Here is a 13,975-nt window from a genome sequence, read left to right as displayed (position 1 = left end):
TTATTAGAAAATTATTAAGTATTACTGAATCAACCAAAGGATTACAGTAGGATTATTCACTAAGTATAGATTAATTTAGGTCTTTGCTCCACTATAGTCAAAGGTCATGAACTGATATTCAGAATTCCGGAGCTACTGTTCATATGATACAGGAACTGTCACTTCTAAATTAGGAAAATAAATGGAAAAGGGTACAAGCAACCCCAGAGTCAGGATGCAGGGGAGCGGGCAATAGCTGCTGAGCTCACATGCATGAGCATCACAGCAGCTGTCCCTGCTTCCCTTTTCACTTATAAACCTCAAATATGTACTCTGGCCTAGCTGTGAATGGAAGAGAAAGTACACAGTTTAAAAAACAAACTGCAAAGTGGTATTTATTTACATTAAAATGTGAATTACCTGTATACACACAACTTGAAGAGGCACAATCTGTTATGCACAATAACTATATAATCTTCCGTACATGTCATACACAGTAGCATCTGTGAAGTCAGTGGTTGGAGTGAAAACACAGTACCGCAACATTCCTGATACAAAATAAATTACTCATTCACATATTCTAATCATACAACAGTTAATATTTAAAAAGTTAATGCACTTCAAAAAACACTAGTTACATGTACAACCAGAATGTATTGTTTTATGAAAAATGTCTTAAGATTATTAGGCATAAATGATCCCTTTCGGGATCCCTTTCTCTTTTAAATAAATAAACTACATTGATTTCAAGACCATTTATATATAGGCCCCTAACATATGACTGACAGACATTACTTCGTATTTTTAAAGGTGTAACTATACTAGAGAATATGCTAAACTATTGCCCCCAAATTCCAACACTGCCATCCTATTTTTCAGACACATTTAAATTCCAATTTTAGTATATGAGATTAGCTGCCCCGTTCTGCAAATTGTTTCCACTAAAAAGTGATAACAGATCTTCCTGAACTATCTCATGTATTTGAGAGAGTCAAGACTTTTTTTAAAAATGTTAAAATGCTTTAGGTTAAAGCTGATAATATAAGTGGAGATTTTGATAGATTGAACACTTTTCTCTTAAGACCTTTGCAAAAAGATCTCTTCCAATTCTAAAATCTATTAAAGATTCATATCAAGTCCAAGAGAACACTGGAATATTTTCGTAATGCAGTGAAGGATTCATCTTTGGCATTTCTCTGTTAGTTCTAAAATAAAATATGTCAACAAACATTTTTTATTTTTCTATCTACTTACTAGACATTCTGTACACAAAACTATGTGATTGAAATTGTGTTTTAACAGCAATCTCATTGCTAACCTTTTTTTTTTTAGATCTGCAAAAAATATTAACATTCAGCTTTTTATTCTCAGAAGCTGAAATGTTTCGATGTTGCTGAAATGAGTTTGCTTAGTTCTGTTTTTCAGTGACTGGAAATTCAACATCCTTTAAATTCAACAACAGATAAAACAGACATACTTTTTACATTAACAAAAATGTTGACCAGAATGTAATCTTCGAATATTAATATGAAGCATGCATGCATTAAGAAAAAAAAAAAAGTCTTCAAATATGGCCATCACAGAAATATAACTGCTTGCTACATTTTCTTTCTTGGTCCCTGTAGCATTTCTAAAAGGAAACAAACAAAAACAAAACGAAACTGCTACAAATGCTGATTTGTAGAAATTCTTCCACATTGCCTCCCACATTAGATTGCCACATTATTTCCAATATTCAAAATTTTTTTACTCGCAACACATACTATCCTTAAGGCTAAAAACAGTCCAAGTGTGACTACTGTAAAATGATAGTGGGAAACAACAATAAGGATTTTACAACTGAGCACGTTTTCCTCATTCAAAACCAGTATGGGGAAAAATCTCAGTGAAAACTGAATCAAATATGATTTGATAGTTCAAATGCAAGCTACATTCTCCAGGGCTTACTGAAAATAAACAAAGAAACAAAAACAAAAACATAAATACTGTAGCTAATTACTGGTACTTACCAGTGTCTGCAAAGGTCTTGGGTAACAAAAAAGAGCTAGTAATGATGGCTTTATTGTGACATTAAGATGTGTAGAATGAAGTTATTAATTCCCTACTGTTTTCTAACCAGGCAGAATCATGGAAATCCAAGCAGAGAATGATGCATAGCAACTGAAGGAACCGGAGTATAAATTGGTTACGTTTACTGTCTGGTATTGAAACATCTGAATAAATCTACAGCTATTTTAGAAAGAAAGTAAGTTGATACAATAAGGAATTTTAAAAATCTGGAGAATGCAGATTATGTAAATAGGACACGTAATTGAATTTGTGAAAGTAAATTTATTTATGGCAGTTACTGAACATTATATATATATGCAGCTTATATTACTAATACTGCTATCTCCCAGCCAATGTAAAAACCTGACACCAATACTGTCCTTCAAGTATAGTTTAAACTAATAGTTACATGTGATAACCAAGCAAATCAATTACCAGCTCCCGCTAATACAATTTAGTAAGAACTGGGAATTGTAATACTGGTACCAGGCAATGTTTACAGAATGTAATTTTAAGTGCATATGGTTATCTACTTCCAGATTCCAGAAAACAAAACCACCCATGCTCCTATAACAGTTTTACTTCAATTCTATCATTTTAAAAGTATTTGTTGGAGTGAGATCTCTCTGAAATCAAATAGGATCAATCTGGTCACATTTAATCCTAAAACAAAATGTTATGTAAAATTCTGTGTATCTAAATGTTACCTTTCAGGTAAATTTGTGAGATATTTTAGAGATTTTTCTTTATTGGAGGAGGTGGTCTGATAAGGAGGAAGAGCTCATCAGACAATCACAAATAATCATCCCTCCATCATTCAGTTGAAGTTGGTCTTTTGTAAATGCTTACTGGGAATTTCTAAAGCACTGACTTGGAGAGGCCAGGAGCCTCCATCAATCCCTGCTTGGATAGCCACTCCTGTCACCACTGCCAGGTCAGGGTCTACAGAAGTGTTGGGATCCTTTCCAAAGAACTCCTGAATGACTTGGCGGATTCGAGGAATACGAGTAGAACCCCCAACCAAAACCACCTCATCAATCTCAGTCTTTTCCAGGTGGCCTTCTTTTAATACTTGCTGAATGGGTACAAGTATTTTCTGGAAGAGATCTTCATTAAGGGTGTCAAAGAGCTTCCGTGATATTTCTGTTTCAAATAACACCTGACTTTCTCCGCTTTTCTTTTCAGAAAGGCCAGCTCCAAACACACTGTTCACATGGTGGCCATCAGTGGGAGAAAATCTGTCCTTTGGCAGTTCAGTGTCACTACTCTGAGGCTCCTTCTTGTCCTTTTCCTCCACTGTTAGTAATACTGACAATTGAGCAGACTGATGAAGAGTCAGATTTAATTTGACCATTTCCACAGCTTGTCTTAATCTGTGAATTTCCTCTTTCCTAGAGGGTAGAAAGCCATACGTTTGATAGATCTGTTTATATAAATACTGAAGCAGTCTTTGATTGAAGTCTTGTCCTCCAAGTTTATTGTTTCCTAAGTTAAAAATAAAAAGGCGTGTTATATTTATGCATTTGTACGCGTATATGCATATACATGTCTGTGTAGTATGTATGAAAATGATGTAGGGCGCCTGGGTGGCTCAGTTGGTTAAGCGACTGCCTTCGGCTCAGGTCATGATCCTGGAGTCCCGGGATCGAGTCCCGCATCGGGCTCCCTGCTCGGCAGGGAGTCTGCTTCTCCCTCTGACCCTCCCCCCTCTCAATTGAAATACCCAAATATAAAAAAAAAAAGATAATATAAAAAAAAAAAAAAAAAAAAAGAAAATGATGTAATGAATAACAAATCTCTTGCTTAATGTACTTAACTATTTAGATTTTATTCATACAAAGACTGATTAAAAATAATTGGATTAAAGTAATTTTAACTCAAATGTATATTATTAAAAAACAGTGCATATCGGGTGCCTGGGTGGCTCAGTCGTTAAGCGTCTGCCTTCAGCTCAGGTCATGATCCCAGGGTCCTGGGATCGAGCCCCACATCGGGCTCCCTGCTCCGCGGGAAGCCTGCTTCTCCCTCTCCCCCTCCCCCTGCTTGTGTTCCGTCTCTCGCTGTCTCTCTCTCTGTTGAAAAATAAACAAAATCTTTAAAAAAAAAAAAACAGTGCATATCTGGTTAAAATTTTTAAAAGATTTTATTTATTTATTTAATTGACAGAGAGAGAGACAGCGAGAGAGGGAACACAAGCAGGGGGAGTGGGAGAGGAAGAAGCAGGCTTCCCGCAGAGCAGAGAGCCCAATGTGGGGCTCGATCCCAGGACCCTGGGATCATGACCTGAGCCGAAGGCAGTCGCTTAACCAACTGAGCCACCCAGGCGCCCCTCTGGTTAAAATTTTTAAATAATAAAAAAGGAAGTATCTCTTAATGATATCCCTAAATAATTTTTCAGAAGATAAAGGTTGACAAAAGATCAGCTTTTAATAGCAATTTAAAAACACTGAATATGATTACTCTCAAGAGAAGAAAGTCTTTAGAATTAAAAAAGTACCAGTAGGCATTTTATCTTTTTTTTTAAATCCTTTTGCTTGCTAGATTAAGAGCTAAAATTAAAAAAAAAAAAAAGGAGAAAGAGAGATTTAAAAGGAAAAGATTAATGTTAACATAAATCCCTGGCACTGAATTTGGTTTTAGAGTCCAGTTAGGAAAAAGAAAAATGCAGAAGTTAGACAACCTATAACTTATAGCTTCACTTTTTAAACAGGCTCCATTCTTTAAACTAAAACAAAATACTTAAAAAAAAAAAAAAAAGATTTAGAATACAAAAACCTATAATTTCCTAGAGAATACTATTATTAGATTTTCTAAGCATATCTATTTTGTAAAACATGTTAGCAAATGAAATAAACTGATCACTCTTCATTTTAAAGGATTTTTCTTGCTTTCGTTTCCTTCACCAAAGCCATGAAGTCCTACCGGCTCAGTGAGCCACAACTGGCGGTGATATATTTATTTGCCTCAGGCATTTTTTTTTAGATTTCAGTTTTTGTTGTTATGATATATATATAAATGGTGGTTATAAAATTACATATACAGACTACCAAAATGAAGTCAAAGTATACTGAAAAAAATTTTATTTTTATTTTATTTTATTTCTATTGATTTATTTGAGAAAGAGAGAGAGAGAGCACATGCGCAAGCAAGGGGAAGAGCAGAGGGTGAAAGAATCTCAAGCAGATCTGCACCAAGTGCGGAGCCCCACGCTGGGCTCGATCTCACAACCCTGAGATCATAACCTGGGCTGAAACCAAGAGTTGAACGCTTACCCGACTGAACCACCCAGGCATCCCCTGAAAAAAATTTAAAAATAAACACTTAACACATTAGGTGTGCTAATAAGGAAAGCATTATCTGAATCTCTTTTAGTCTCCCTGTATTTTTCTTACCAGACATTGCTCGGGTTAGAAACATTCCTCCTTGTTTATTTAGCAATGACACATCTAGAGTTCCTCCACCCAAATCTATCACCAAGACATGAAAGACATCAGCCTTGTGGAGGCCATAAGCCATGGCTGCCGCTGTGGGTTCATTTATCACCCTCAAGATCTTCAGTCCTGTAAGATTGGTTGGAAGGAAGAACAATTCATCAGAGGACACCATTCTCAAAATTCCTTCCCCCTCAACGTCATACCATGTTAGTGTGTTTTATGCGACATGAACTCCACTGAGTAACAAAGACAGTAGTCACAAACCCATCAAAAATAATGAAATGGGAAGGATAAATATTGGTTGTTCTAAATGGAATCATTAAAATCATTCTAAAAAATTATTAATATAAGAAAAGAAAAGCCCAGATTCAGTGGAATACATCATTCTAGTCTGTATTATTTAATATTTAATTTTAAAAAATCCTAGCCCCTTTTAATTTTCATTATTTTACTTGGGAATATAAGAGCAATAAAACTTTAATCATTATGTGCTATAATAAATTGCTGTGGAAATGAAATAAGCTTACTATGCTCTTCTTTTTAAAGTGACTTTGAAGAAAAGCAGATAAGTAAACAGATGAGATTATTTAAAAAATCTAGATGAAATGTTCCAATAGGTAAAATGACTCTTAAAAAAGTACTTAAAATTTAAGACCCTCAAATGTAAATCTGAAATATACAGCAAATCTGATCTTGAAAGTAATGCTAAACAGTGAAAGTTCAGGCAAAAGGTCAGATTTCCTTGCGCAAACTTCCTGCTTTAACCTAACTGCCCCAGGTCATGAGTGGTTTGGAAAGTAATACGGCATTTATGTATCAGGAGCCATAAAAAAATTATTCAAATTCTGAAGAATTTATTTAAATTCATACCCTTTCCCTTAGCAGTTTGACTTCATCACTCACTCTGCTCTGGTCACACTGACCAACTTACCACCTTCAGATGTACCAGCAAATTCCCATTTTATGGCTGCTACACTGACCATTCTCTCCTGCAATATTCTTACCCTATATATCAGCTTGGCTAACAAACGTGCCTCCTTCAAATCTGCTTAAACGTCACTTTCTCAATGAGGCCTACCTGACCACTCTAAAACCTACAAGTCCCCCCCACCTCCTGATCACCACCAGCAATCCTGTTCCTGTTCTACTCTTTTTTCTTCCATTGCATGTTACTTTCTGATATACAGTGTATCAGAGTTTTCAACCAGGAGCAATTTTTCCCCTCTGGGAGCATTTGGCAACATCTGAAGACAGAAGATTATCACTACTTGGAGAGGAGAGGGCTGCTAGCACCTCATGAGTAGAAGCTGGGGTGCTGCTAACTGTCCTATAACGCACAGGACAGTTCCCCATAACACAGAATTATCTAGCCCAAAATATCAAATAAGGCTAAGAGAGGGAAACCCCACAATATACTTATTTTTAATACAGACTTTCTGTTTCCCTCCAGTAGAATATAAGTTCCATGAGAACAGAGATTTATCTGTTTTGTTTATCAAGGCACTCAATATTTATTGAATGGTTTTAAATGAGTTCTCTTCCACCTCAGATTTTAAAAAAAATACTACATTCATCATAACATTAAAGAAAGTTTATAGAAAAAATTCCTCATTGCTAACATGCACCCATGTTCTCAGTCTTTATTATATGCCTACCTAACTGGCTGTTTTCATAGTATGTTGCATTTTACATTGTGCTATAAAATTTTCTTAATTTCTGTTTCTAAACCTGTATCAAAATCCATCGAATTTACCCACTTTGGGTTTATTTATGTGCCTCGTTAGGTGGTTTGCAAAGTGATACACCTTACTACAGAAGATTTTCAACCTAAGAACACTTTGAGAAAAATATAACTCAAGCAAGGGTGATATTACCTGCAAGGTTAGCAGCTTCAATTGTTGAATTTCTCTGTTTTAGATCGAATTCTGCTGGTACAGAAATAACAGCATTGGCAACTGGCATTCCAAGATATTCCTCTGCCATTTCCTTTAACTTCAACAGTAGTCTAGAGCCAACATATTCTGGGGAAACGGTGATGGTCTCATTACTTGTCACAGAAAACTCAACCATTCCATTTTTGTTTAAAACCTGTGAATAGGATTTGCCAAAAAAGAAAAAAAAAGAAAGAAATGTAAAATCATACATATACACATACACATATATACTTAAATACATACATACATACACACTGGACTTATTCAATAAAAAACTTAACTTTATAAGGTCATAAAATTTATTTATAATCTATCATTTACTAAGATTAGAGGTTATTAAAAGCTATACTTTAAAATCTATAAAGTGAATCTACAATAACAGCAGAATAATAAAATCCATCACCACGCATATAAATGGAATATAGAAGATTCTCAATATATATCTGTTAAATGAATGAAAGAAAAAAAGATGAAATATAAGGAATAAAAGTTGCTGGATCATGTATTTGACTTAGGATCTTCTTTTTTTTTAGTTAACTTGTTTCCAAAAATAATAGATACCTGAAAAAGTGTTCTGGCACATATTAACAAGAATAATTTTAGTACTTCATTATGTTCTTATCCAAGAATCAAATATCACTTACATTCTTATTTCCATGAAAACATGTATTAAGTCATTATCCCTGCTAATGTGGTTGTACATCTAAAAAACTAGATTAATTCTAAAACATGCTATCCTACTTTCACCAACAGACTAAATTCATATCAAGAGTAAAGAGAATTAAGTCTTCTAAGAAATTGTAAGAATTTTACCCCGGTCATTCTAGACTACATAATTAGATTTCAATGAAGAAAACTTGACCATCTACAAACCTATCTGGGAAAAACAAAAATAAGCTACAGATACTATTAAAATGAGGTTCAAAGACACTATACTGTCAGTTCCCACATGAAACAGGAACAACAACAAAAAAATCACAACACTTAGAAACTTAACACCACCAAGAAAACTCAAACTAACTCTTGGTTGGAAAACAGTACAGGGGGTCCTCAAAAAACTGACAATGGAACTACAATCGGATGCAGCAGCTCCACTCCTGGGAACACACCCTTATGTGGAAGAGCCACCTGCACGCCATGGTCACAGCAGCATTATTTACGATGGCCGAGCCATGAATACAACCGAAGTGTCTATCAACAGATAAATGGATAAAGTTGTGATATACATACACAATGGAATGTTATTCAGCCATAAAAAAAGAAGAAATTCCTGCCGCTGGTGACATGGATGGACCCTGCGGGTATTACACTAAGCGCAGTTAAGTCAAACAGGGAAAGACAAACGCTGTATGATCGCTCATATGTAGAATCTAACACAACAACCAAACTCAGAGAAAAAGAGATTAGACAGGTTACCACAGGCAGGGGATGGGGGGAGAGTAGGGGAAATGGATGAAGGTGGTCAAAAGGTACAGATTTCCAGTTATAAAAGAAATAAGTACTGGGAATGTAATGTCAACATGATGACTATAGTTAATACTGCTATATGGTATACTTGAAGGTTGCTGAGAGAGTAAATTCTAAGAGCTCTCACCACAAGGAAAAAAAATTTTTTTTCTTTTTTTGTATCTATACGAGATGATGGATGTTAACTTATTGTTCTAATAATTTCACAATATATTTAAGTGAAATCATTATGCTGTACATCATAAATTTATACAGGGCCGTATGTTGATTATATCCCAATAAAACTTGGGAAAAAAATAATTCCTGAATCAGTAAGTAATGTACTCAAATTCTTAATTTTGAGGAAATGTATAGCTCTATATAATTTAATCATTACTTAAGAAAGACTTATAAATTGATAAAGGATCCTAAGAAAAAACCTAAAAAAGAACAAAGAAATAAACCTAAGAAATGCATGGGACAGATTTATTTTCTCCTTTGAAAATGCATAAAATATTTAAGAATTTTATTCAATAAGCAGCACTGATACAGCTATCAATTTTAAAAGCTATTCACTTAGAATTCCACTTCACAGTTTACATGAAAAACCCTCTATGGAAAAAAACACTTAAATATTTAAAAGATATGGGTGGGGGGATGGGTGAAATGGGTGATGGGGATTAAAGAGTACACTCATCATGATGAAAAAAAATGTTTTAGACAAAAAATAAAATACTTAAAAGAAAAAACTGGCAAAACACAAACCTACATATAGTCATGTAAAAGCATTAGCAATAGAAGTGGATAGGATGGGAAAGGCCATTGTAAGCATGGTAAGAGTCTATAACCATTTTTTAAAAATTTTTGAGATGATTTTGCCACATAAAAAATTTAACATTCTTGACAGCTCAAAAGCAAAATTATATACCATCAGTTAAAAAAAAAAAGAACATAAAAAACACTGTAAACATATCACAAAGTATTTTACAAAGGAAAAGAACCCCCCCCCAAAAAATAGGACAATGGACAAGAAATAGATCACTAAAAAAATAAAAATGCCAATTAACAAATGTTTAAAATATCTGACCTCAGTAAAAATCAAAGGAATGCTAATTAATACAAAAATACCATTTTTCACTTATATATTGGCAAAGATTAAAAAATAGTAACTGGGGCGGGAGGGTACCTGGGTGCTCAGTTGGTTGAGCGTCTGACTTACGGCTTCAGCTCAATCATGATCTCAGGGCCCTGAGACTGAGTACCGTGGCAGTCTCCGTGGAGTCTGCTTGAAGATTCTCTCCCTCTGCCTCTACTCCTACTTACACTTACTCTGTCTGTTTCTCTCTAAAATAAATAAATCTTAAACAAACAAACAGTAACTAGGGAAGATATAAGCCCTCTAAAAAAAAGTAAAGAGTACACAACCGTTTCAGTGTACAATTTGGCAATATAAATCAAAGTACTTAAAGAACTCAAGTTCTTCTACTTCTAGAATTCAAGCTAAGGAAATTATCAAGAAGTACACAAAGATATATGTACAAGAATATTCACTGAAGCTGCAACGTAAGTGAAAAACCAGGGGAAAAAAATGTGCCCTTACTGAGACTGGAAAATTAAATACTGGAATAGCCATTCTAAGGAACCATGTCATATTGTTGAGTTTCAAACAAGTCATAAAATAGCATGCCTACTGTGATCTCTTTTAAAGTATATAAATATGTATATCCTACTACACACAACACCTATCCATCTGTCTAGCCATCCATCCATCTATCCATCCGTCCATCCACCCATCCATCCATCCATAGTACATGGGGCATCATTAGCCTTCTTGCTACAATGAAAGAGCTAACCAGGCAGGCAGGCAGGCATCCATCCATCCATCCATAGTTCATGGGGCTTCATTAGCTTTCTAGCTACAGTGAAACAAAGATCTAAGCAGATATTCTGAGGATTGCAAAGCAAGAACATAGTAAGGCTCCAAGTCCATGATAGAGCTGTGGAGCCAATGAATTAAGTCATCCTGGAATTGCTGTAGGACTGCTTGTCATAATGTAGCTTCCATGCAGAGTAAGTAAGTTGAAACAGAATGTTTTATAGCTTGAAGCCAAAGCATTAATTGAAACAGTATGCTTAACTAAAATTAAAACAGATTTTAGCTTAATCACTTACCTTAAATGGGTATCTGCCAACTTCAGCCTCCAGCTCTTCTGGGGTAAAAATCTTGCCTATGAATCTCTTGGCATCATATATTGTGTTCTGAGGATTTGAATCGGCCAGCTCTAAGCTTTCATAACCCACATATACATCATTGTCAGTAAAGGACACCATGCTGGGTATACTGATATGCCCATTTTCATCTGGAATGACCTTTACTTTTCCTGTGCCAGGAAAAAACACCCCAACAGAACAATAGGTGGTACCAAGGTCAATGCCAATCACTTTAGGAGTAGGCAATGGTAAGTACTGTTGTGCCAAATACCCAGCCAACAGGAGAGTCAAAACAGCTGATCCTGAAATACAGGCAAATGAAAAGATGTGTTTTATTAAACTAGTACAATATGTTAAATTACTATAGCAAAGTCCTTTTAATAACACTCTTTGAGAAAAGACTAATACACTCTCAAAATATTTTCTTTTATAGTACTAAAGATAACACTTCTCTCAGACATCAAGTTTTTCATAATGCAAAATGACTATAATACAGTTAAAATGAAGGAACAACAAAACCAAAAAACCCCTGTAGTTGTATGTCTGTGTACTACACCTACGGGGGAAGAAAAAGTAAAAACATATAATTAATTGTGCTAATACTGACAGGAAAAGCCATTCATCTCTGGCAAAAGCTAGATAAATATAGTATAGATATAATTCAATTTCTTGATCAATTAATATTTAGATATTATAGCTTTATAAGCAGCTTTAGTTATCATTTAAAAGAAACTCCATTATTAAATTTCCACAGCAAAAACTCTGTTATTGGAGGACTAAAACTTTTTATCCCCTCATCTCCTTTTTCCTTTCAAAAGGATGAACTGGATAAATTGGTAAAATGATTTTGAAAGTAGTTTAAATATGAAACTGCCACTTTACAACAGAACACAGTTAACTTTTTCTGTATTTAAATACAAATTAAGAAAATACTTCTTGCAGAAGTTAACATTTAGGGAAGGAGAACCATAAATGTGTAACCCTAAATGCAATATAAAGCTCCTTGAAGGCGGGTTTTGTTCACTTTTGTATATCCCTTGCACTAGGAATGGCTCCTAGCAAACAGCAGATGCTCAACAAATACTGATTTAAAAAAACCACACACACACACAAATATGAACAAACGCCATGCAGATTGGAAACGTAAGGAATGAAGAAAGATGCCACTTCGAATTTAAAATTAATATGTTATTTGGTTTCAGGAGATTATGTCCATACGTGTTATATACGACCCAGAACGTCAATTTGTAGGAGTCTGTTTTACTAATTGTGAGCTCATCCTCATCAACACATAACTCAAAAAAAAAAAAAAAAGAAAGAAAGAAAGAAATCAAGTGCCAACCCCACTTTCCTCTTGCTCCTACGTGGAAAACTTCAGAAACATTTCATTATTTTCTCGTTCGGGGAGGGTTAATCACTAACTCAGATTGGTGGAAAGTGCATCAGACTATACATCCAAGAGGCCTGGCTCTCTCAAAATGCAGCATCCCACGAGTCTACAGCTCAGGCCGCCGGTACTGCTCCTCCCCCTTCCTCTACAAAGGGGTCTTGGAGATGCACGTCCTTGCAGCCTCTCAAAGGCCCCAATTCAACCAACGATTCAAAATCGACGTTGGTTTGAAAAGAACCCTTCCCGAGGCCCGACGTCCCTGGGATGTACGCAGAGGGTCGCCGCCGGCCCTACATGGCCTACTCTGGCCCAGGCCATTTCTGGACGAACCCTCAATCCGGCGCCCCGAGAAACCAAAAACCGCCTCTAAGTCACCTTTCCCGAGGCCTTCCCACTGCGCCAATTGGATCCGGGAGGTGACAACCACCCCTGCCCATCCCGGCCTCCCCAAACTGCTCCGGTGCCCACAACAGCCATAGAGAACCCCTGGTCACTGACCTAAGATCGTCATCTCTCCAGCCATCACAGTCCCGCCGAAGAGGCTTGGGATGACTGTACCAGACGTGAGGGACCGCCCCCACGCCATCGCCCAGCCCCGAGGCTTACTGGGTAGTGTAGTTCTCTTGCTCCAACGCAGTTGGAGAAGCTACAGCTCTGACCAGAGAAGAGACTTCATTTACCATCAGGTCGCGGGGCCGAGAGCCTCCATTCAACCGCTGCCAGTGACGTCTGAGCCGCCCTCCCACGCCCGGATTACGGAGCCAATTAGGCTGAGGTGGAGGAGAGCCAAGAAGAGAGACTGGGGTTTATAATCAAACCTGAAGAGCCTGGAACCAAGTTGAGGTAAAAACACACTATCTCTTTAGCGCCGCCCCACCGCTTTGCATTCTGGGAAGTGTAGTTCGGGCCTGCCCCCGTTCGCGGTAGGGAGAGCGAGGACCCGTAGGTTATTGCTTTCTTTAGCCGTGTTCTTCTCCCAGGCCTAGGTTCAAGCCTTTGTCTTTCGTTCTTCCTACCTTTTAAAGAATGATCCTTTGCCTGGGATCTAGATTCTGGATGGGGTTCCTCTAAACACCTGTCATAATTGGCAGGAATTGCTTTCGTGGACAAGTCCTGTAGCATGTAATGGCCATTTAGGAAACTTGTGAAGTGTTTTTCAGATTCTAGTCTATAAGAGACCTTTTTTTTTTTCCTTCTTGGTCACTGGTAGTACTTAATGGCTCTTTCTGAAAGTGTTTTGTCTGTCATTGCTGTTAAAGTTCCCCAGAAGTATAATCCTGGAGAATTGAAATATGTTTCCTCACCTTAGATGTAAATCAAACAATCCGTGTTGACAACCGGTCAACCTGCTGGGGGTATATACTACTGGCTTTTTGACTAAAAAATGTATATGAAAATATTGATGGTTATTGAAGTTGAAGTATAGTTAATGGGGATGCATTATAATCTCTCCACTTTTGTACATTTAAAAAAATCTTTCATAATGTAATCTATAAAAAGTGTGTGTATGTCTATAGTGAGTACTGTTCAGT

At 36.4% G+C, this 13,975-nt stretch overlaps 1 protein-coding gene across 1 annotated transcript; it reads right to left on the bottom strand.

The window, feature by feature from the left end:
- Positions 1-347: 347 nt before the first annotated feature.
- On the bottom strand, positions 348-13,044 carry HSPA13 (heat shock protein family A (Hsp70) member 13). Its single transcript, XM_032406303.1, has 5 exons — positions 12,942-13,044; positions 11,015-11,355; positions 7,337-7,550; positions 5,421-5,588; positions 348-3,513 (listed from the first exon to the last, which is right to left on the bottom strand). The coding sequence occupies exons 1-5, from the start codon at positions 13,027-13,029 to the stop codon at positions 2,846-2,848; spliced, it is 1,479 nt and encodes a 492-aa protein (XP_032262194.1). The 5' UTR covers positions 13,030-13,044; the 3' UTR covers positions 348-2,845.
- Positions 13,045-13,975: the final 931 nt, after the last annotated feature.

This window comes from Phoca vitulina, unplaced genomic scaffold, assembly GCF_004348235.1.
Source record: "Phoca vitulina isolate PV1807 unplaced genomic scaffold, GSC_HSeal_1.0 scaffold8, whole genome shotgun sequence".
NCBI classification, from domain to species: Eukaryota; Metazoa; Chordata; class Mammalia; order Carnivora; family Phocidae; genus Phoca; species Phoca vitulina.
Note: the sequence above shows the minus strand (reverse complement) of the source record. Positions and strands in the feature narration are given on the sequence as shown.

Excerpts from the sequence above, each read along its gene's own strand:
- HSPA13 (XM_032406303.1), bottom strand. The coding sequence starts at position 13,029 with ATGGCGTGGGGGCGGTCCCTCACGTCTGGTACAGTCATCCCAAGCCTC. Across the intron at positions 11,356-12,941 it reads TGGAGAGATGACGATCTTAG|GATCAGCTGTTTTGACTCTC; the intron begins GTCAGTGACCAG and ends CCTGTATTTCAG. Across the intron at positions 5,589-7,336 it reads TGAAGCTGCTAACCTTGCAG|GACTGAAGATCTTGAGGGTG; the intron begins GTAATATCACCC and ends CCAATCTTACAG.